General features: G+C 31.8%; 1 protein-coding gene across 1 annotated transcript; it reads left to right on the top strand.

The window, feature by feature from the left end:
- The first annotated feature begins 13678 nt into the window (after positions 1–13678).
- LOC137822888 (tetratricopeptide repeat (TPR)-containing protein) lies at positions 13679–25195 on the top strand. Its single transcript, XM_068627909.2, has 18 exons — positions 13679–14076; positions 14682–14790; positions 15495–15602; positions 16286–16467; positions 16816–17011; positions 17394–17648; positions 18296–18442; positions 19613–19691; positions 20822–20935; positions 21008–21174; positions 21689–21807; positions 23272–23395; positions 23492–23560; positions 23638–23764; positions 23955–24069; positions 24194–24384; positions 24475–24587; positions 24696–25195. Exons 1-18 carry the CDS (start codon positions 13805–13807, stop codon positions 24960–24962), a joined length of 2754 nt encoding a protein of 917 aa, XP_068484010.2. The 5' UTR covers positions 13679–13804; the 3' UTR covers positions 24963–25195.
- Positions 25196–25311: the final 116 nt, after the last annotated feature.

Here is a 25311-nt window from a genome sequence, read left to right as displayed (position 1 = left end):
CATTACCCACCAAGACATGAAAACTTTTAGTTGAGGAAACTTGAAGATCCAAGAATTTGGCCATGTGATCTTGGATGAAATTATAGGTGCTCCCACTATCTACTAGTGTCGCAATTGGAGAATTGTTGAGATGGCCCAAAACTTTAAGGGTCTGTGGAATTAATTAGCCCATCAATGCATGTAAATTGATTTGGGTCAGATTTGTATTTGGCAGGTCGGTCGATCAAGTTCATTAGGCGTTGAGTCCTCTATATGAAGGAGGTTGTTCAAATCAATCTCGTTCGTTTCAAGGTCACTGGGTTCCGCTATCAACAACATGAACACCCGCTTGCACTTGTGACCAGGCCGATAACATTCATCACAATAATAACACAGGTTCTTTTCACGGTGGCTTTGGAGCTCAGGTGGGGACAATCGTTTGATGGCAAGCAAATTAGGGTCCGATAGGGTTTTTTGAGAAGAAGGGCTCGTTGTTTGTGTGTTGGAGAAAAGGTATTAACGAACATCAGGGTTTTAGTAATGGAGGGAGAAGGACGAATAGAACGATTGGACGTGGAAGCTTCTACAAATTTTTCTTCTTGTAGTTTTGCTAAGCTTACAACTTGAAAAAATGAGATCGGTTGAAAGGCCTACACCTCTATTCGAATTTACGACTTAAGGCCTTAAATGAAGCAATTGAGGAAGAAGGGAGGAGGTAGTCCCACGATACGATTTGCTAGCGATTCAAACTGATTTTGATATTCACGCACGGTTGAGGTTTGACATAGTTTGAAGATGGTTCATTTTGGATCTTCATAATGTGATGATGCGAAACGAACCTCTAAGACATGTAGGAAATTTTGCTAAGTTGAGATTAGGTTGTTGTCATACATCCACTGGAACCAAGCGAGAGCTGCTCCTTCCATGGAAAAAGAAGCCAGTTAAAGCCTTTTGTCCTCTAGAGTACGGTGGTAGTTAAAGAACTGTTTGATTTTGAAAATCCATGTTAATGGTTTAGACCCATCAAAATGGGGCATATCCAGTTTCAAGGAAGTTCGAGTAAAAGATTGAAGGTGGAATCGTTCGTCGCGGTTTCTCGAGCTCCAATCTGCAGTGCCATCTGATTTTCAAATTGGTCATGCGAATATTCATTGCTTCTTGGAAGGTTTTTTTACTCTTTAATAATTGCATAATAGAATCTGTTTTTTCATCACTTTTTGACACATGACGTCTCTCTGTGTATAACTCTCAGTGAAAGCACCAAATTGGTATGTCTATTTTATAGGTTAGGCTTCCTCCAAAATATGATAAAAGACGGAATAATTCTCTGCTTGTATTTACTTTCAATTTTTTTTTACATATAGCCAAAACAGCAAATACCAAAACAGGAAAACAAAAAACAGCGAGAGAGAGTAGAGAGTAAATATGTGGCTCAAGTGAAAAACAAATCTATGAGATCCTAACAACTTGAGAAAATACAATTCTACCCTTTATTCTAATTGAGAATCTCAACCATTACTTCATTTTACCTTTAACAGTGCAGTAATAATCATCAAAATACTTAGGCTTTATGCTCTGTCTTTTGGGCGTGCTTCTTCTTACTATTGGGGTGCTCATTGGTGTTTCATCATGATTTGGCTCCTTTTCGGCCATAACAACATGACAATGACGTTTTGATGAACATATCGGATTTACTACAAAAAAAAGCATTTGAAGTACCACTTTCTTTGGTGTAGTTGGTGTACTGGGCTTCAACAAATCCCACATATAACATCACACAAATGGCTTTCAAATGTAAAAAAAAGAGAAAGAAAAGAGAAGATCAAGAGTAAATACAGTTTTCTTTACAGATGAAGCAGCATCAACCATCTCAACATCCCTAGCCTGCAACAGGAAATCAAAAGATTAAACAAATTGCGTTGATTAAAGAGAAGAGTCATGAAAGGCACAGAGAAAAGAGAAACCGACCTTAGCCAGAGTCAAGCCCTGGAAGCATCCATTCTTGTAAAATTCAAAATTAACATTCACGTGTTGTTGAGATCCACTCCCATTCTGAAAACAGTCTCTCATAACCAGATTGATAGGGTTTGTCTCATTCCTTGGATAGATTAGTATAGAAATTAAGGAATAAATTAAACTTTTCAGTGGTGAAAGACTAAATAAACTCGTTAAGAATGTATATAATGCAAAACAGAGAGCAAGTGATTATTACAATGGCAATAAACTCATACATACCTATAACCGATTTGAAGAATCAATACCATGAGCAGAGAAATTAGCAAGATCGTGAGAACCATTGTGAATGAGTTCACAATGGTTGTGAATTGTTCATGTTCTGCAGTAGACATGGTTCTCACGTGTAACACTCTGTTTTCCATGAAGAAGGTGATGAGGAAGAAGAAGGCTATTTTATAATTAAACCGGGAGAGTTTAGAAAAGTTATTTAAAAATTCAGAAAATAACTTCTAAATATAGAATGTGTTATACTTTAAAAGAGTTATAGAGATAGAAAACCACTACTGGTGTGAACACTGAAGAAAACTCCCAACAATATTTTTCTTGCCAAGTCAGTCAAAATAGTTTTTATTTTTTTAAAGATTAATCCCTCTAATAAAAAGTAAATATTTTCAACATAATATTACTTCTCATTATTAAATTTTTTTATAAAATAAATTTTCAGTTAATCTAAATGTATTAAAAAAATATATAAAAAATAAGAAAAATATGTTGGGTATAAAACTATGACCCATTAGGTTGGGCTGACTAGACACATATTTAGTGAGTGGACTTATTAACTGTACACAGTTAAAGAAGCGCATGTGAACACATTGTTTCGTGGCTTCAAGTGAGAGATGGTTGGGTATGAAGCCAAAACCAATTGAGTTGGGTTGGGTTGACTAAACACCATGTTTAGTGAGTGAGTTTAATCATTGTATCCTTTTATAATATCTATTTAAAAAAATAATTGTATTGGATGCAACAGTATAAAAAATGAAAACTTAAAAATGTTTTTATGATATTCATTAATATTTAAAAAACATAAATATTAAAAGAGTCAAAATTGGGAAACACATACTCGTTTTGTTTGTTGTTAGTATTAATGTCCTATCCATTGTACTATTAAAGTAGAGTTAAGACACTCGTTTTGACCTGTGGGGACGTATTCGGAGATTATAGAGTGACCACATTCATTGTTATGGCTATTGGTCACCCCTTTTGGAACGGTTCTTCAATTTTTATGGAACCTATGCCACATTAGGCTATTCTTGTCTATTTAATATAAACAAGTTGTCATTATATTCTAACTATAGACATTCTTTACTATTTGTATTTCAGAAACTAAAACTATTTGATAAAAGATACTTTAAGACGTCATAAGATAGAATTTGTTTGATGTTTACAATTTTAAGTGATTGTAAACATTTGATAATATTGAATATTGTTTAAAAAATGTATTTAAGATCAAGACTTTTTTATTTATTGGAATTAAGAGATTTATAATTACTAGCAGGTAGGACGTCTATGTATTTGCATTTTTTTATAATTATTTATATAGATATATGTAGGGGTGGCAAAGCGGGTCAGCCCGTCCCGCATTGGCCGGCCCCGCAAAGTTATTGCGGGTTAGAATTCTCGACCTGTCCCGCATAGGAACTGGTCCGCGGGTTTGCGTGTCAGCCTGCTTTTTTTTTTATAATTAAATATTTTTTTTTTTACATTTTGTTCTTAAAAAATTGTCAAATTAAACCTATATATTTGTTACTATCAAATCCAAATTTTTTTTTCTTCCTTTTCAAACATAGTCAAACATAAAAAAATTAAACATTAAGATAAATATCAAATATCACTATTCTTCCACTTCCGAAACATTAAACCTACCTAATTCTAAAACATTAAACATTAATTAAAAAACATTAAACATAAATATTATTGACATTCTTCAATTTCAATAACATTGGATGTCGCCTTAGAAGAACTTTCATATATTTTTTCATAATTATAATCTTCCCCGTCATCTGCACACATTAAAAAAAAATGACACTTTTTTTTTTCTTGGGGGTTAGCGGGTCAGCCTGCCCCGCCCCGCTGCTGGCCCGCGCGGGCTGCGGGCTAATGCGGGGCGAGCTAGTGCGGGTTAGCGGGTTGAAAAGGTTAGCCCGCCCCGCTTTGCCATCCCTAGATATATGTATTTATTAGAATTAATTATAAATTTAATGATAAAATAATTCAATAAATTAAATTGTTTTACTTGGAAATATATTTTAAATTCAAAACTTCTAAATTTTTTTTGATAATATAACTGTTTTAATATTTACAAAATAACTAAAATACTTCTAATAATTGTTTTAATATAAATATAAAATTAAAAAAAATAAATAGATATATCAAAAAACTGTTATTTAAAGGAATCCTTTTATATATAGGTATAGATTATGGGTGACAAAGTGGGTCGGGCTGTGTAGGCGGATCCGTCGCCCGCTGAAAAAAACGTGGGGCGGGTTGTTTATTTCAACCCGCTGGCCCACTTAGGGCTGTCTCACATAATTCACAACCCGCGCGGGCCAGGTGCGGGGCGGGACGGGTTAGCCCCCATAACTCGGATAACTTTAAAATGTAGATTTTTTTTTTCATCCCATATTTTCTTCATGTAGCCTCATTTTTACATTTTGAAAATTTTAATAACATCTTATTATGCATGTATCATGAAATAATATTATGAGACCACTTACCTAATGCATCTAAATAAAAAAAATTCAAATTTTTTATTTAATAAGTTATTTTTTTAAAAAAATATTCTTATAAGGACTGACCCGCATGCCCACCGATCAATCCTTATGCGGGACGGACTTGAAAAATCAGCCCGCACATTCTATGCGGGGTAGGGCAGCCCGATTGTGGACCAAGTGGAAGTGGGCCTATGTGGGTGGGTCACCCTGTATTGCCACCCCTAATATAAACGAACACAAAAAAATGGTTAAATTGAAAAAAAGAGATACGGGACACGATATATATATATATATATTAATATTAATCTTGAATAAAAATTAATTTATTATTTAAAATTCAGATTATAAAAAATAATTTTATTTGTAATTTAAAAATAAAGTAAAAAATATATATAATATTTAAATTATAAAAACATACAGAATATTATATACTAAATCATATTTAAATTAAAAATAAAAATAAAATATTAAATTTAGAATGAAAAGGCAAAATCATTCATTGTCAGTAAAAAGTAATAATGAATGTGCATTTCCCAATTTTTCAATTTAAAATGTACTGTTTTCACTTTTTTTTTCCTAATTTTTTTTTTCACTTAACCCTTCTTCTTCGTCTTCATTCCACCTTCATTTTCTTCGTTTTCCTTTTTCCTTCTGCGTTCTTCGTTTTCTTTTTCAGCAATTACTTAAAAGTGTCCTCAAACTGGGCGGTGTTCGGTTCAACTAAAAGCATCCGACACTGTCGAGCTTCATATTATAACTATTCAAATAACATGTGAAACAACTGATATATTTTTTTACTCAAATATAATATAAATAAGTTGAAAGTGTATTTAATATGACTTATTCTATATTTGTAATTAAAATTTAATAAACTTCTTCTCATTACAAGGAATTATAAATATATAATTAAAATTTTCTGATAAAAAATAAAGTGATCACTACTCTGTTCAGATATACTCTTTGATAGAAGTCATAAACAAATTGAATGAAGACAATTTTATAAAGTATTTATGTATCAAATTTGCATATTATAGTGTGAATTAATGCAACTATATGGATTTGCATTTAATATGATTTTAACGAAAATATAAATTAATACAACTAGTAATAGTGATATCAATAACTAATTTAGGAGGTACTAAGAATTCACTTAATCACTTTTAGATCATATGAAAAACCTCTGTAAATTTTGGCAATAGCCGATTTTGGTTAAAAACTAAACTGGTTTGTTGAACTGTTTCTGGGACCAAAACACAAATATCAGTTACAAAAACTAGGCTTACAAAAACTACACGTGAAAGTTTTTGTAACTAATGTTTCCTTTGAATGTCTTTTTTTTTCTCAAAAACATTTTATTAACATCCTCTATCACTAATACAGACTTGACACCGCTTACGTGACATTAGTTGCAGACGTGACATTTTGTGAGGATGTGACAGTGGCTCTATAATATATGACCCGCAACACACGCAAAATTGGTTATCCGTGTGTCTGTAAGTGGTTACTTATGTGACACACAAAACTGGTTACCCGTGTGTGTAAGTGGTTACTTATGTGACGCCACCCACTCTTCGTGAAAAAAAATCAATTTTTTTTTAATAAGAATCGTATATTACATCGGTTAGATGGTTTAACCGGTGTAATAACCCTACCAAAACTACCCAGCCACATGTTTCTCCACATTTACCAGCACACGCAAAACTGGTTACTCGTGTGTCTGTAAGTGGTTACTTATGTGACGTTCATGACCACCCACTCTTCATGAAAAAAAATCAATTTTTTTAATAAAAACCATATATTACATCGGTTAGATGGCTTAACCAATGTAAAAATCATATATTATATCGGTTAGTTGACTTAACTGATTTAATAATCTTACTAGAACTGGTTACCCAACCACATGTTCCTCCACATATACTGGCACACGCAAAACTGTTACTCGTGTGTCTGTAAGTGGTTACCTATGTGACGTTTATGACCCACCTACTCTTTATGAAAAAAAAATTATTTTTTTTAATATGGGTCATATATTACATCTGTTATATGGCTTAACCGATGTAATATGGGTCATTCTGAGTAAAAAAATATATTACACCGGTTATTTCTAAGAACTGATGTAATATATATTTTTTACCCTATTTTGAAACTCGCACTGCTTATTCGCATGCAATCTCACTCTATCACGTCATTGTCACGTCTACCGCGTCAAATATGTGTTACTCAGAGGTTGTCAATATATCAAAACTCGAGGCTCTTCATATTTAGTTGATGATCTAGGCACCCATATTTCAAACACACGAGAGTCAGAAGCTTTTGCACTTTTATCTGAGGAGAGCATTGCAAAGGGCATACGTAGAATAACACTTTTAGGCCGCGAGAATTTGTAGTTGTATACTGATTTCTTTGTCTTCGTCTACCATCATGCACTTAGTATTATCTGAGTATATATATAAAAGGTGAATGGTTATTTTTCAAAGTGGCACATGCAAGCTTCCACAAAGAAAATAACTAAAACATAAAACCAGAGGGTTTTAAGAGTTATTTTCGTACGGAAGATTAAGGTTGTGTTCCAAGTAAAACTAAATTCATTTCAGACGCTGTGAAACTTTTTGAATTTGATTTTTATTTCCTTTTTAATTACTTTGTGTGAATAAATCAATTTACATCTCAAGTATTTAGTTTGGATAAGGAAATATTTTTATTGCGTTATGTATTTGAAAATTTATTATATTTTTATATTAATATTGATGGATAAAAGAGAAAGAAGAAAGAGAAGGGAGAGAAATTATAAATTTCAGTTTCTTAAGTTTTTGTCCAAAATATACTTGATAAAATATTTTAATTATTTCAAAAAATAATTCTCCCTATTAAAATTTCTAATTCAAACACAAGTTTAGAAGAGCTTTTAGACGTTTTTCTTAATTACAAAACAAGTATAAAGAAACCATACATAAGGGCTCCCTCATAAGTACTTATTCTTTCTCATTATAGTGTTTTGCATTGGGTATAAAATCAAGACCAATTGGGTTGAGTTGACTAGATATCATGTTTAGGGAGTGAGCTCAATCATTGTACACCGTTGAAGCGCATGTGAACATTGTTCCGTAGCTTCATGTGGGAGATTGTTGGGTATAACGCACGCGGAAGCAACACACAGTCACGAATCAAGTGCAGAAAAATAAACGACACAAAATTTAACGTGGTTCGGTCGTCAACTACAACCTACATCCACACGGGCAACTATTAAGTTTTCATTCTATCCGGTTGCACACCAATTACAAGTACAATGATCTCTTTAAATATAGATTATAAAAGGATACAATGATTAAACTCACTCACTAAACATGATGTCTAGTTAGCTCAATCCAATTGGTTCTGACTTTATACCCAACAATACCATCGTAATACAATTTAAGATTATGATAAAAAGAAAAATTATTTTTATGCAACTTTTTAATTAGAAAACTATTTTAAAATAAAAAATAAAAAATAAAAAATATAATATAATAATTAATAAAAAAATAGGTTGAATTATGAATAATATATTTATAAACTTGTTTAAATGGATCAAAATTAATTATGAAATCTTAGAAATGGCATAATGAGATTAATAAAAAATAAATTAAGACTCTATATTATAACTTTAATGAAGATGCACACGGTGAAACGATGAAATATCACAAATTTTACATTTTCTGAAAATACTGATATAACTTATTAAAAACTTTGAAATTATACATCCAAAAAAGTAATTCTGATAAATATTGCTTAACTTAAATTGATTTTTATCTATTATGCCTAATATCTGTTAATAAAATTTACTTAATGAAATATATTTCTAGAAGGGCTTATAACTTTTTTTCAAATTATTCATTTCATACTTATTTTTAAAATGTAAAGTGTACAAATTTGGAGAGAGGTTAGAGGATAATCAATTGGAAGACTCTATAGGCAAATATCATTTCAAATTTACACCCAATATATTAATGTGAATTAACTGTGTTATCTTTATCCTTAATGAAGTACAAATTAAGTTAATTTTAAGAGGTATCCAATACTATCGTAGTACAATCATTCTTTTGGATCATTGAGCTTAGGATGGAACTCAATATATCTGAATACACACACCAGCGTTCCTTGAGGCATGACGGTGGTGGCGGCGTAGCGAGAAGGAGGTTTCTTCGACGGAGGAGGATACGCAGTGCAGAACAATAAAGGATACGCCGTGCATAACAGTAAAGTTTTGTAAATTCTTTGACTTTTGGATATGTATATCTAAAAGTGTTTTTTTGTGTCCTAGAAGTGTATATCTGGAGGGGTTCTGGATGGTTTTGTCCGAATGATTTTTTGTGATTTATTGCTTCCGGATATTGATATTCATATAGGTTTTGGATGAGAAAATCCAAAAGGTAGTGTTTTCAAGTGGTTCTCGATGTGGAAATCTGGAAGTCCGTGTATGTGTGTTTTTTTTTGTTTGATTTTATGGTATTTTATGATTAGGAACATGGTAAACACTAGAGGAGGAGGATCTTTTATTGTGGACTATGTGCGACCAACTACACTTGTGAGAAGAAAACATGGAATGAAGACTTTAAAAATAACACATTCCCAATAATTCGTTAACAAACCTGGTAGACTTCCTAAGAACTCTACCAAAACTGTTAAAAAAAACCTCTAAAGTCGGTTTAATACAGAAGAAGTCCTATATGACTCTTGAAGGTTTAATTTGGAATGTTAAAGACATTGCTAACAAATAAAACTTGAATATGCTGTAACATATTATTCAGTATCACAAAATTCGTTTTGTTTTTGTTGTTGAACTTAAAATTAGTTACACAAATGTGTATGTTAATTTTTTTTATCATTTGAATTTTCATTTGTCTAAATCTTATATGAATAATAAAGTAGTTGATTTGGAATGCAGGTCTTCCTTCCTCAATTCAAAATATTGATGAACCGAGAGAAGTGAGTTCTGATTATGGTAAGAATTTTTTTATAAGATTTCACAAAATTACGAGTATAATTTAAAATTAACGTATCCTTTTATTGAATTGACAATAAGAAATTACACGTCTATTATGAATGGTCCATACAAGTTAAATATTACAGGGAACAATACGTGATATTGACATCCATACAAATATGTGATAAAAGTAAAGTTGTGTTTAAAAACTTAAGTTGTCACATCTTTTTCTCTTTGCTACAGTCACTTCACACACTGCACTCTCTCGTTTTAGTTTGCTCTCTCACAAGTACTTGCATGCATAACTTATTAAAATATTTTTCCTTTTTAACTTTATTCTTCTAATTGTAAGTAAAGCAACTTCGCCAATATTTGATTGGCAAATTTTCTTCTACCATAGCTGCACTTTATCATTTCTTAAATTTTCTAAAATTACTCACTATTTTGGATTTAAAAACCTATAATTTAAAAATACAATTCAAAAATCAAAATCTCACTAAAAAAATAAATCTAAAATGTTAAAAACATATTTCGGAAAAGAAAATATGAAATACAAAATCTGAAATACAAGGAAGTACTTTTTTTATCTACATTCTATTTTATTTAAGGTCATTTTTGTTAGTTTATAATAATTTGGATGTAGTTTCAACATATTTTATAAATTTTTATTAATAAAAGAAACTACCTAGATATGAATAATTTTACGGTCTCTAAATTAATATTTAATTTAGTCAATATAGTGATTAATTATTTTTTGTCTCTAAGTTTTGTTACTATTTAATGATTTTGGATGATCACTCCAACCAACATGAACACTCACTTATGTTTGTTTCCCTAGGTGTAGACAATGTATTAAGCCCCAATTTTTTAATCTGGTTTCACAATATAACCTAAGTACCAAAATTTTAAATATTTTTAAAAAAAATTCGTGAGTCCCACAATAGAAATAAAATATTATCTATTTTGCCACGTGGGCGGTTGTATCCGGCATTTAAAGTTGTCCAAATATTAGGAACCTTTTTTATATACACTAGCGGGAACACAGGCACTCACGTGCCTGTGTATCCGCATTTTTTATTTTTATATAATTATGTTTAATAGTAAAATTGAATAAATAATATTATTATTTACACATTATTAGTAAAAGTGAAAACAAAATACAAAACAATTCAGAGCAAACATCATTCACCTTTTTCACACTCTCTTTCAACATTACTGTTAATTTTATTACTTCCATTCTCATTGTTAACATGAACCAATATTTTATAATGAAGTTCCATTTAACCAAAAGTTTGGTCTTCTCATCTTCTTCATTATTTCCAATGGACAAATGCACACTCATCACCATGTGATTGTAAAATCATAATCCCAAAATATATAGGAACACACAATTCTCCAAAGGAGACTCAAGGCAAAACCCCTTTAATGGAAAAAAACAATGCCCAAAGAATCATTATTGTTGTTGCTTTGTTGAGTTTCTTTACACCACAGACTCCTAAAAGTATCTACCTTTTTCGACCGTGTAACTCTTGCACCCTGTGAAGGCAAAATGGGAGCGCTTCAATTCTGAAAACACAAACGTCCTCATCTGGAGTAAAGTGTCACCATTCATTGGTTTATGATTTTTCCACATTCCCATGAGTCTTTGACCTTGGTCTTTGTAACATGGATAGGAAAAGTTGACTCTGGGGAGATAAGAGAGTGAAACACCAAAATCGCCCAAAATTTAAATCCAAAACTACCCTTTTTGTGGGTCTGACACACCATCTGTCGTGGTTTATATGCTTCACCACCCTCATTCTTGATGATATTACATAACAGGTTGACTTTTAATGTAACAAAACAAAATTATACATGTACCATCAATTTTCAATTTCAGTTGGATGAATGACTTACCTTCTTCTGCATTTAGATGCTTCCGTGTCGTGCAAATCTTGTGCTTATTCATCTACTTTGTTTGATAGTTTGAGTTCTTTGACATTTTTATGAGGGATAGGTTGGAAACATGAAATGAAGGGATGAGAGTTGTTATGAACATGAGGGTAGAAAGGTTTGTAAATCTCTTCCAATTCATTAAGCACCGTTTTGGTTTATGAGAATTTCTGAAAATCACAAAGTAGGTTATCTTGTTCAGCACAAAAACCTTGAGAAAGAATGAGATTCGGGTTGTCCATAGTGGTGGCTAGGGCAATGGTGCATCCCACAATAGCTTGCAAATCTCAGGCCATAACGCGTGAAAGTTCTTCAAACTGCAAATCGCTTATAATAAAATTAAAAGAGATTAAGGAAGAAAAGAGATACAAAGAATAGAGAGAAAATAAGAGAGAGAAAAGGTAATGAGACCAAAAGATTAATTTGAGAGAGTTATAAATGTTCATAATTATATTATATACATACTTACGAATTTGCATGTAGAAGCCATTGAAAAACACTACTTACTGGTTGATTTGATTTCGTGGTTCTTGAAACAAAATTACGACTAATATTTTGAATAAGAAAATAGAAAACGAAAAAAATATTTGATGGGTTTATAAAGCCCTCAATTTAGATTTAAATTTAAAATTTTGAAAATTTAAAAAATTTTAAAATTCAAAATTTCGAAATTTGAAAATTTTGAAATATGAAAATTTTGAAATTTTAAAATTTAAAGATTTTTGGGTTTAAAAAATTTAAAATTTTTGAAAATTTAAGAATTTTTAAAATTTAAATTTAAAATTTTTTGAAGTGTTTTACTTTAGGGTTTGAAATTTTGAAAAATTTAAATTTTTTGAAATTTAAAAATTTCGCAAATTTAAAATTTAAAATTTTGAAAAGTTTCAAATTTAAAAAGTTTGAAAAAATTTGAAACCTGATTTTACACAGTGGCAGCAGTTTCTAAATGGAATCCTTGTAATTGAAAACCAACTACCATTATGAATCCACTCTGCCACAACAATTCTACACCGGTGACCCATCGAACAACTCTCTCCTTGTCTATGTCTGCGGTGAGTCAATCAAAATCGCCGTTACTACCGTCATCCGTTCCACACTCGATGTTGAGTCGGAATCCATTACCGCCATGGCACTGAACCTGACAATTGCAGCAGTACGTTCTTTCCCTTTCAATGTTTTATGTATTAGCACAATAAGAATAATGTTATTATCAATAAATAAAACATAAAAAATAAAAGTAAATTCATACAATGTAATTTCATCTTCTATTTTATAATTGAAAGACAACACTTACTGGTTGGTTCCTGGGTTCGTGGTCGTAGAACGTAAGAATGACTTCTCATATTTTGAATATGAAGACGAAAAGATCGTTTGATGAGAGAAAATAATGGGAGAAAAAGATATGTTTAGTTTTGATTTTTAAAAATAATGTTATCTCTTCTGTTATATATTTCTGTTATACATTTAAAACATTTTAAAAAAATGAAATAATATATTTTTAAATTTTTAAAATAATGAAATAAAATATAAATCTAAGAATAAAATTATATGACAGTTAGAAGGGGAATATTTTTTTATATATATATATAATATATATATATATATATATATGTATAGATGTATAGATATATATATATATATATATATATATATTTTCTTAAATATCTTTTGAAAATAAACGTGATAAAATTACAAATTAACAATATTTCAGATGTAATTATAACTCGTCAAAAGATATCATCTTAACATACTTAAAGTATATATATATAATATAATATAAATAAATATTTTATAAAAAATAAAAATAAAACGAAGCACAAAAATAATAAAACAAATATATTAGATGAAATATTAACGTATTTAAACCTTCATTTCAAATATTTAATAAAATAACTGTCATACTTTCTATATTCTTAACCACCTTTTTTTTTTCAATTTTTCAAAGCTAAATTTTAAAAGTATTTGTATGATAGATTTTTGTGAAAACAAGTTATCTTTGTGTTGTAAAAGTTTAAATAGTAATTAGTAGGAATAAACTTCATCTTTTTACAAAAAGATTGATGGGGTCACGCGCAGAACACGTGTTCAATGTCCAACCTTAAAGATACCAAAAAATCAGAAGCTATAAATTGGACTAAAACGTGATTTCAAATTTTGAGAAAATCGAAAGAAGGAAGCAAGACTGAAAGAGCTTCTGAATCAGATGGCAAAAGAGGGAAACGACATTCATGAAGTAAACGACGCCGTCCATGACACGGGGGAACAAGAAGAAGAGGAAGAACACGCTGCGCAGGAGGAAGATGACAATGACATGGAAGAAGAGGATGAGTATACTTTCAGGTTCCAAAACGGGATGGATCCTTTGGACTTCATCGATAACAATGACGATTCTGGTCTTCAACCATACGAGCGATTCGAACGTCTCGAACAGGAAGCTCTCGCCGATAAAAAGCGAAAAGCAACTGAATGCCACAGGTTCGTTGCCTTCTTCAGCCCTAATTAATCGCGACGCGTTATTTATTTCCAGATAATTGCTCCATTTGTTGTATTAGCTGCATTTATGATCGGACTTTTGAAATTCGTGGTTTCTGTTTCTGTTTCTGTTGTTGTTATTGCTGTGAATTGTACTGTTTTTACTTTAATCTGTGCTTCTTGGAGTGGAAGCAACTTCTTGAAGTGGATGCAACCTCTTGAGGTGGATGCCACTTTGTATTGTTAATATATTGATTCAGTGATGTGAATGTGCATCCGAGAGTGCCGCAATTACGTACATGTTGAATATTAATTGGAATAAGTAAGGTTGTTAGTTGTGAAACTTTTTATTGATAGCAAAGGAAAATGTTGTAGATACACAAATTAGAGCAAAAGTAATTGGAGGTTAAAAATTAAAATAAAAACAGAAAATTCTTGAATCCCTTGTTCTATGAGATGACCTACTGAAGATTCTTGATTATGAGTTCAGGTGCTAAAAGGGTTGAACAAATTTTAAATGTATCACAGGGGGGATAAAATAACTCACTGCGCTTACTTACTTTTCAGATGTTTGTTTGATCCTTGCTAATTTATGTCACTAAATGCAGTGAAGAGCCACCTTCTAAGATGATTAGGGAAAGTGATATTTCTGGGTCAAAGATAGCTGAGATAATGGAAGCAATGAATTATCATGGTGTGCGCAAGAGATCAAGAAAGGTATGCTATGCAATGTATATGCCAGTTTAGTCCATGTAATAAATTATGTTTGCAGTTTGTCTGTGATAAGTAAGATTTGAAAGATAAATTGGTTGCTATTTCTTTTCTTTTATTTATTTTTTCTACACAAGAAAAGGCTATCATGAAAGAAGTTGATAGCCTTCCTTTATTTTTTGTTAGTCTCCTAATGCATTTTTAGCAGTTTGCAAGTTCATAAGCAAAGGCTACACCTGAAAGAAGTTGATTACTTTCCTTTAATTCTTTTTATATTAAAAGGTAGATTACAAGTTTTGGTCTCCAGCAATGGATTGGATATTAGAGGAATACATTTGGTGTTATGGTTTTGGAAGAAAATTTAACATTTGTGTTCATACCTGTTACATTTTTTTGCTCACTCCTGTTTCCAAGCTGTTTGCATTTTTTATATGCAGGTTAGCTTAGTTTCATTCTGATAGTTTCCCCTTTTTTTTCCATGAATTTTCTGTTCTACATGATAGCTTCTCACTAGTTTAATTGTATTCCATTTTCTCCATATGCTTATTGTTCTTTATTACTTATACATATAATGCCCATAACCTAGAACGGATGTAGATGAAAATGTAAAAAAGTAAGCACTCAGGTGCAAGTTATGTGACTACCTTCTGTTTTAAATTTTAATGTAACCTGCATGACCCTTTTAAATATTGTCTATCTGCGTAATGCAGCCTAAAAAGAGAGGCAGGCGAAAAGGATCAAAGAATAAAATGGACCCTAGGCTAACACGGATGCTGGGTGATGCCACACTTCACTATGCATGTGGCCATTATGACAAGGTATATTATTCTGTCACATAACAGTCCTTAGCTTCTGTCACTGGAGTTTTCTATTAGTTAGTGTCACAGTTTTCCAGTATGTTGACGGAAAAAAAGGTGGATAAGTCACTACACTCTATTAGTTTATTTTTTGAGGATTGTTTTTTGTATTAAGTACCTAAGGAGATAGAATAAATGATACTATTTCTCTCTGTCTAGGCTCTTTTTGTCTTTAGCATATAATCATCTGATGCAACCTGGGGTATTATATGCATCTTTGTTTGTTTGACATACCATTTTTGGATCCCTTTTTCCTAATCAACCTTTTTTTTGCTTGAATTTTTCCTGTTTTTTATTTTTAAAAGACTTAGCAAATGCAAGTTCATCAAATTAATGACGTCTTCAGCCTCACTTATTTGTTATCTAGCTAATACTTTATGTCTTGCTTTTCAGAGAGATATGGTTGCCACCAGCTGAAACTCATTAGCTGAAAGTTATATTCATGTTTATTGAAATGCTCTAACACTTTCCATTTATATTTCTCTCAACTATGCTAGATGGCATAAGATCTGGGTGTTTAGTTTATATATTCTCAATGCTTTTTGCATCTGTCGGAAGCTTGATTTATATTATAGATTTTATCACTGCTTTAGGCTTTTGCAGATTATTTATGCATTCCTTTGCTCTGTTTTTTTTTTTTGCAGGCTAAAGCTGTGTTGCTTGAAGTTATTAAGTTGGCACCGAATTTGCCTGATTCTTATCACACCCTTGGACTTGTCTGCAGCTCACTCCAGGATTATAAAAGAGCTATGAGTTTTTACCTAATAGCCGCTCATTTGACTCCAAAAGATTCATCTCTTTGGAAAAGGATTTTTACCTGGTCCATGTGAGATGGCTTCTCAGTTTTGTCTCCACTTTTAGTTTTGTGAAGTTTTTCTTCTGGAATAATATGGCTACATGAATTTATACTCCTACCTTAATTGTGAAGGTGGTTAAAATTTCATATAGTAATGTATCCTTAAAATATATGACCTGTGTATTCAATTTATTGATGGACAATATGGTTCATAACTGACTTCATACTCTCTTCCAAAATACCTCCTTGGTATTTTCTTTTCATCTCCTTGGAGTTTGTTACTGTTTGTAATATTACTAAGTTTATGCATGTATTACTTTCAAACAGTGCTGAAAGAAATAGTATAATTATTGAGTTGTGAACCTTTTTCAAATGCAGAGAACAAGGTTATATTGATCAAGCCCGGCATTGTCTTTTAAGAGCAATAACAGCAGATCCCCAAGATGTTACTCTTAGAGGTCTTCTTGCAAGGCTTTATGTTGAACTTGGAGACTATCAAAAGGCTGCTGTTACATATGAGCAAGTACATCAACTCTGTTATGAGAATGTTGATCCGCTGAAAGCTGCAGCTAAGGTTTGTCTTTGCTTTGAGACAACATGGACTAGCATTCAATTTTTTTGTCAGTAATCCTTTGCCATTAGTTTTTTTGTTAATGATTATTTCTTATGAAAATCACGGTTTGCCTTGTGATGCTTTAGAATGCATTTATCTGCATCTGTTTGTATGTCACATAACATGGACTGTATCTGTATATTGCGACTAACATCTTTGAAATGGTGAGGGGATGCATATAAAATATAATGTTTGAGAGGGGTAAGCCTTAAATTATTTTATTTTTTCAATATGATATACATGCAAAAGTACAAGGGTTGAGGAGCTGATAATATTTTTATTCAATTAAACATTAATTGGTTGACTTTCAATGTTGAACTGAATTTATATTGCTTTCTATCAGTTGTACAAAAAATGTGGTCAAGTTGAACACGCTGTTCGTATTCTTGAAGACTATCTTAAGAGTCAACCTGACGGAGCAAATGCGAGTGTAGTTGATCTGCTGTGTACCATATTGATGGAAACTAAGGCGCATGACAGAGCTCTGCAGTATATTGAACATGCTCAAGCTGTAAATGCATGGAAAGAATTGCCATTGAATTTGAAAATTAAGGCTGGAATTTGCCATGCTCATCTTGGAAAAATGGATATGGCTCAGGTTTGATGCATGCATGCTTATAATTGAATTAACTCTGTTTTGCTTGATCATGGCCACTTTTAGTCTTGCTTGAACCTCAGATATTAGGTTAGGTTAGTTGTTATTCCTTGGTGTCTATGAATGAGTATTTAGTTGGGACTTTCTTAGTTATCTTTAATTTTTGTCTCTTTCATTTTGTATGTTCTTTCTTTCCTTCTTGTGTCCTAACCAATTTATGTGTAACACAAATTGTTACCTATCCATCATAATATCTCCATCCATGTAATATATCTGTTGTGAAGTTTGGTTTTGAATGAGATTTGCACGTAACATTCTGCTGATTTCCTACTTTATGTAGATTTTTGTTCTCTCTCTTTTTTATTCTAAATAAAAAAACTTAAACTTGTGGTCCTCATGTTATAATCTTTTTTCCTTAAAAAATGGCTTCTTTTCTTAAGAAAAAAAGAGATCAATCTCATAGTCTTTGTAATTGTACAGAACTCTCTCTCTTCCCCCGCCCCATTTCTGAAGCACAGTATATCATTATTTTTTAGTTGCATTTTCCATGTTTCTCATTAGCTTAATTTCATTCAATGACAATGTATCTATTTTTCTTTCGACTTTGTTTTCATTTGTATGTATTACTTGACATTTTATTTGGTTATTAGGTTCTCTTGAATGATTTGAAACCAGAGAATGCAAGCAAGCACGTTGACTTGGTCATTGAGGTTGCTGACTCATTAATGGGTCTCGAACATTATAACCATGCATTGAATTATTATTTGATGTTGGAAGGAAATATTGGAAAGGAAGATGTACGGTAACTCCTTCCCATGGATGCCATTTATCTGTTGTATATTTTTACCAGTAATTTGCTTGAGCAGGTGACTTTTTTTGTCTTGTAATCTGATGGGCTTTATATATTGGAATCTTAAAAAATATTGTCCATATTTCTGTTAGAAATATAATATAAAACAATTCTTGTGTCTTTACATAACAACTCAAGCTTTTAGGATTGTTGTTTGTTCCATGATATGGTATTGGAGCTTCTATGACTGAGTGGTCTAGAGTTTGATCCTTATTGACCTATCTAGTAGGCACAATTACATTATATGGGTATGATACAACATGGACAAGAACACAATGCAACAAATCCTAAAAATATAGGACACCACCACTATAATATAATATATAAATTTAATCTAAAGTTAACATATAAAATAAAAGTTTGAAATTATAAAAGAGAATCTATGTTTAAAAAATGAGCACAAGTTATTATGAACACAATAAAATACAAAAAATTATCTGATTATTGTGCTATCTAATCAGTATTGGTATTGACTACTTGAGTTTTTCTAATACATTTCCTTGTGCCCAACATTATTGGGTTTGTTGTTTGGATAATAATAGTGTCTCTTCCTGTACCAATTAGATTTCTTGAGCCACCTCCCATTCATTTTGGAATGTATTCTGAAATAAAAATATACATTCAGGAAAACGCATTGTATTCTGTTATAGAAACCATTCCAGAAGGAATGGGATGCCTTAAAAAATTATTGTGTGCAGGAAGAAACACTTTTATGGTAGGTGACAACTTAATAGATCTAGGATAGAATATGATACCTTCATATGATTTATGTTTGGACCTAATTAAACCCCATGAATTAGCTTGAAAGGACAAACTGGCTTGTTAGGTGAGAGTTGTCTCACACTTATGTACTCTTTTCAGGTTCTATCTTTAGTCAATGTGAGAGACTACTTGGGTTTTTTCCTGTAGGTAGTTGGAAGGAAATAATAGAGGGACTGTATTGTCTGTCTGTATCAATTATCAAATGTAATTGTGTACTGTTTTCACTTATTTTATTTGGCTCTTTTCGGTTGCCTGATACTATTTATCTAGTTTTGAAATATAATTTCAGTGTATGCCTTTCGTCATCATCACTTATCAGGACATTCTATATTCTCATTGAACTTCTTTCTTGCAGGGTCCTCTATATCTGAAACTTGCTAAATGTTACATGTCCTTGAAAGAAAGTTCTCAAGCAATTATTTTTTTTTACAAAGGCAAGGTTTTATTTTTAATGAGAATGGTATTTAGTTAAATTATACTCTGTGAAAACCACTTCCCCTTTGTTTTTCAGTATATATAGAATATTCTATCAATCATTCCTTTTGGTGATGAAGCTTCTGAAATTATTTCTTATCATCAAAATCTTTAAGTTTAGCTCCATCCTTTTTTTCTTGTGGGAGTAGGATTTCACTTACGCATTATAGAATCAAAAGGCAGTTCTCAAATGTATTCTTGGATTGCTTTACTTTTGAGTAAACGTTTTATGCATCATAGCATACCTGAAGATCTTATAGTATGCATTCTTCACGTAAATCAGTTGACAGATTTTTTTTTTCAAGTAATCTGATATGTAGGCTTTGCCATTAACTTCTTCATTGAAAGAAAGCTAAATTTTTTGGGATGAACTTTTTGTAGTTTTTTCATATTTTGTTTGCTTCTTTACCATGGAGAAACATTTAATTTTTGGTTTTCAACTTTATTGGTTTGGAACAAACAAATGACTAAAATTTTGTGGCATTAATTTATGTAATTGTCTGGTGAGATTGGTGCATAGGTTGAAAATGATTACATCTTTAAGAGTGTCTTTCACCCTATATTTGATTTGGAATAGGATTTTTTTTTGTAGTTTCTCTCTACTGGTTTGCTCATGGATGTCACAATGAGTTTCTGTTTCAGGTTTTGCAAAGAAATTGAACATGCTTCATTCTTGATTTTATCCTTTCATTGTTTCGTGTTTTTTTTCCTTTTGAGGTTATCTTATCTCCTTCCCTTTATTTCCCTTTTTTATTTTAATCTTCTTTTTTTCTATTTAAATGCTAGAATTAGAACTCATTAATTATTGCTTGAAGTTTCAAAACCCCGTGTTTATATTGTTAAGATAAGGAGAGAAAAAGGGAAGCGTGTCAAAATTCAAAATGCTTCTCATTGTATCACATCTTGTTCTGACTTAGTGTTGAGACTTCAGAATTGACTTCAGTTATAAGTCATATTTTAGGCATGTATTGTTATGTAGTGCATGTAGATCCAGTGATGGTGAAGCAATACTCTCTGTCATTGTTTCCTGATGATTGTTCTGCTATAAAATATTCATACTCCTTGGTTGCTAAACAAGATTTTGTTTCAGCCCTTGAAATACTACAAGATGAGGTTGATGCACGTATAGCTCTAGCTTCCCTTCTGCTTGAAGAGGGAAAAGAAGATGAAGCAATTTCCTTGTTGTCTCCTCCAAATGATTCTGGTATTTCCAACATGTTTTCTTTCTCTATGATTGAAGTTCTTGGATTGAGATTTTAATGTGAAAAACTTACAGACTCTGGTGAAGTACATTCTGAAAAGGCAAATAGATGGTGGGTTGATATAAGAATAAAACTGAAGCTCTGCAACATTTATTGGAATAGAGGGACACTTGGTGATTTTGTGGATACAATTTTCCCTTTGATTCGTGAATCATTGTATGTTGCAACTCTTCGACAGAAGGTAATATTTGAGAAGATAAAATTTGACCTCTTCACAGTCGATTACAGATTGGTAGATGCTCTTGGACAGTGTGGGCATGTCTATTACTTGTTTCACAATGTTAACATGTTGATAAACTACATTATTTCAATTAGATCTTAAGATTGATTTGAATGTTCAAAAGGTGTAATTGGAGACATTTCAATTATGTCTGTCTTGCAAAAGAATATTAAGATACATTATTTGCTAGCAAACGACTTGGTTTCTTAACAAAAAATTCCAAAATTATTTGTTAATATTTTATATTGACTTTTTTAAAGATTAAAAAATGAATATTTTTAATTATACAAGTAGATCGTTGGGTCTGATATTTTAATATTACTCTTTTAACTTTTTTTTTTTCAATTGTTTGTAAATATTGTGGAATTTATGGTCCTAGGCCAACTGGTTGTCTTTTCCTCTTCTTTTCCATATAATTATTATTGTTTTGCTATAAAAGCAAGTCAATACAAGTCATGGTTGACTATTGCTGTAGGGTAAATCAAAAAAGCGACTCACCAAAAGAGATCTGGTCGAAAGGGTTAGGATACTAGATGGTCCAGAAAAGGATAATGTATTTCGAGGATTCAGGCCAGTAGCTGCAGCATCTGATCGGTAAGTGTTCGTGTTGTTTAGTGTAAACGTTAATCATATTTCTAACTCGACTCTGACTTGTTCAATCAGATGCATTAACATTATGGATGATCTGTCATATATTTTTGTTGAGTATGAAATTTATTAAAGAAAGTTGTTAGTGCTGACTTTTGAAGGAGATTGAGGGATAGATTCTTTGGATGGATTGTTGTTGATCAAATTGGTGGTTAATTGATTGATAACCATTTTTCTGTATATCTCCTTCTGCCAATTTCCTCTAATTTTTATCAAATGCTCCAAGTTAATTTTTAGCACTAATATCTTTATTTTCGAAGAGTTTGGTGTTGTGCAATGTTGGGTAGCCATCTTTGTTCACCTTAACCATTGTTTGACCCCCTGTCAGTGTCACGTGTCAAGGACTTCAAAATTGAAATTACTGATTTTCTCGCTATATGCAGCACCATGAAAAAGAATAGAAGGCTTGTTTTAAGAGAGTGACAAAGATTTCATTGTAGGTATTTGCTTGAGAGAGTATTCCCCAATCAGGATATCTATTTATAATAATAATGATTACAAGGATAATAAATAACTACTGCTGTTTTCAAGAGACGAATTAAAATATCACTACCTAAAATACAATGAACTCAGCTAAACACAAAATTATGTTACTACTTGGCAGAGTAATAATTATTAAATGTTCCTATTTCGAACAGCTTGTATGCCTCATGGATTTGGGTATTGGATTTGTGTTTCAACAGATGACTCCATAGATTTTAGGTTATGTTAAAGAGTTAGTGAATTCACTTGTCCTTCTAGTTGTGGGCAATGAGATTAAAATATTTAGTATTTGTTTAGCCTAATCTATTCAAGGCACCAACACAAAAAGAGTTTTACATTGCGTGTTAGAAAAACTGAACAAAAGAAAAATGTTTAACAAATTAAATGTTATTCATTCTATTAACTTGTTGAAAAGAGAAGTTTATATAAGTATTTATAGCTAACTACTTAAAACACAAGACATAGCTAACGTCTTTACTGAAAATGTTACATGAGATAGCTGTTAGCAATAGCTAATAGCTCTGACTACGTACTATAATTGTACATATACAAAATAGCCAAGTATATATTCTAATATTGCGATATTGAAAGAGTATTGTTAGTATTATTATGCCTAAATTGTCATTTTTCAAATATTATAGTTTTATGATTTCTTAAACAATTTACTTCAGTGTATCCTCTCCCGTTATTATTCTATATTTGGAAAACCATAGCATAGCATCCCCTTGGCAATATCTGTGTGGTGCACATATAATACATGTATCTGTGCATTAGATTTACTACGTACGGTCAGTCACTATTCTCTTGAAATGCTTTGCTCATATTACAAAATATTTTGGGTGAATAATTTTTCCTAGTGTCTGTGCTTTTGCATGTTGTTGTTCATTGCTAGAAGTGAAAAGAATATCTCTTGTTTTCTGTAATCAGGTTGAAAGCTTCCAGGGCAAAAAAGTTGCTGCAGAAGATGGCAATTGAAAAGGAGAAAAGAAAAGCTGAGGCACTGGCCTCCGGAATTGATTGGCTAAGTGATGATTCAGATGATGAGCCTCAGGTGATCGGTTTGGTGTTGTCTACTCACTTCTAGAACAAATGTTTTGATGATTATGTCTTAACTCCCTTTTGGGTTTATTGCATGAGATATTTTTAGGAAGAAAACAGAGAACCTCCCTTGTGCAATCTTCTCAAAAATGAAGAACATCACCAGCTAATAATCGATGTTAGTGCTTCAATTATTTTTTTTGCCGCACCCCCTTTCCTCTGTTATATGTCTGACCCGTAAATATTATTGTGCAGTTGTGCAAGGCCTTAGCATCCTTACAAAGGTATTGGGAAGCACTGGAGATTATTAATCTCTCTCTAAGATTGGCTGGTACATCTCTGTCTACTGACAAGAAAGAGGAACTTCGATCTCTTGGAGCTCGTAAGTCCTAAACCCTCCCCGACAGGCTTCTGCTCATAGATTTATTCTTTGCTTTCCCTTGTTTAGCTTTACATATTTCTGTTATTACAACTCATAATATAAATGTTCTTTTTAGAGAGAAAAGAAAATTAATGTTTTAGGGAGGGAAAAAACATATCTTGCTGATAAAACAAATTTATGCTCCCCACAGAAATGGCATACAGCACAACGGATCCTAAACATGGGTTTGATTGTGTAAAATACATTGTTCAGCAACATCCACACAGTGTTGCAGCTTGGAATTGCTACTACAAGGTTATCTCAAGGTAGTTTTGTGAATGCAAGGAACCATGGGTTCTTGGCAAAAATTGGTTATGCTTTCTAATTTGCTGTGATAGATTTTGACCTAAAGATAAAAAATTGGTTTACTCTCTTTCTCCTGGTTTATAGATTGGAAAACCGAGATACAAGACATTATAAATTTGTACGTGTTATGCAAGGAAAGTTTGTGGACTGTGTGCCTCCTATTCTAATTTCTGGGCATCAGTTTACCATATTTAGCCATCATCAAGATGCAGCAAGGAAATACCTTGAAGCTTACAAATTATTGCCAGAGAATCCCTTGGTTAATCTCTGCGTTGGTATGTTTTTCATTTCATGCTGTGCATGTTCCACTTTCCTAACCAAGAAGTAGCAGTAATTGATTTGTTAGTTTCATCAATGTTTCTCAGGAACAGCCTTGATCAACTTAGCATTGGGTTTCAGACTTCAAAACAAGCATCAATGTCTTGTACAAGGTTTAGCATTCCTCTACAATAACCTGAGAATCTGCGAGAATAGTCAGGTTTGTTTGCTGAGCATTTCATAAGCCTATTAAGAAGAAAATGTTTTATTAAATATTAAGAATAAATACGATAATAAGAAAAAGATATTACCTTGAAAATGTTTGCAGGAATCCTTGTACAACATAGCTCGGGCCTATCATCATGTTGGGCTTGTAACTCTGGCGGCAGTCTATTATGAGAAAGTGATTGGTATTGGCGAGAAAGACTATCCAATTCCAAAACTTCCCAATGAGAATCCAGATGTCATCGAAAATCATAAACCTGGTTACTGCGATCTTCGCAGGGAGGCAGCTTACAATTTGCATTTAATCTACAAAAAAAGTGGTGCTATTGATCTTGCTAGGCAACTTCTTAGAGATCATTGTACCTTGTGACTTCACATACACCGTCTTGCATCTTTACTACTTACTATCTATCTGCAATTAATTATCTAAACAAGTTTAGAAACACAATTATTAGGTTTAGTGTATATATTTAAGGGAGGGCATTACTGCAACTTATACTTACTTTTTTTAACTTCGATTATAGAATGTATATTTTTACAATTTTGCCGTTATATTGTAATTACATATTACCTTAATTGAATAAATCACATTTTTAAAAAAAATTATCAATAGTGAGAGATACTGATTAAATAATTCATATTTGTATATTTTGAGAATTATATATTATCTCAATTTCAATAAATATAATTGGATTATCATATAATTTTATAATGATATA

This window comes from Phaseolus vulgaris, chromosome 11 (genome assembly GCF_051622355.1).
Source record: "Phaseolus vulgaris cultivar YP4 chromosome 11, ASM5162235v1, whole genome shotgun sequence".
Taxonomy (NCBI): Eukaryota; Viridiplantae; Streptophyta; class Magnoliopsida; order Fabales; family Fabaceae; genus Phaseolus; species Phaseolus vulgaris.
The sequence above is the reverse complement of the archived record's forward strand: the minus strand, read 5'-3'. Positions and strand labels throughout refer to the sequence as shown.

What these genes read in the sequence shown, in the direction of transcription:
- LOC137822888 (XM_068627909.2), top strand. Translation starts at nt 13,805, where the DNA reads ATGGCAAAAGAGGGAAACGACATTCATGAAGTAAACGACGCCGTCCAT. An exon ending in AATTATTTTTTTTTACAAAG is followed by an intron (nt 19,692 to 20,821) that starts GCAAGGTTTTAT and finishes ATTTTGTTTCAG; the next exon opens with CCCTTGAAATACTACAAGAT. An exon ending in TACTACAAGGTTATCTCAAG is followed by an intron (nt 24,070 to 24,193) that starts GTAGTTTTGTGA and finishes CCTGGTTTATAG; the next exon opens with ATTGGAAAACCGAGATACAA.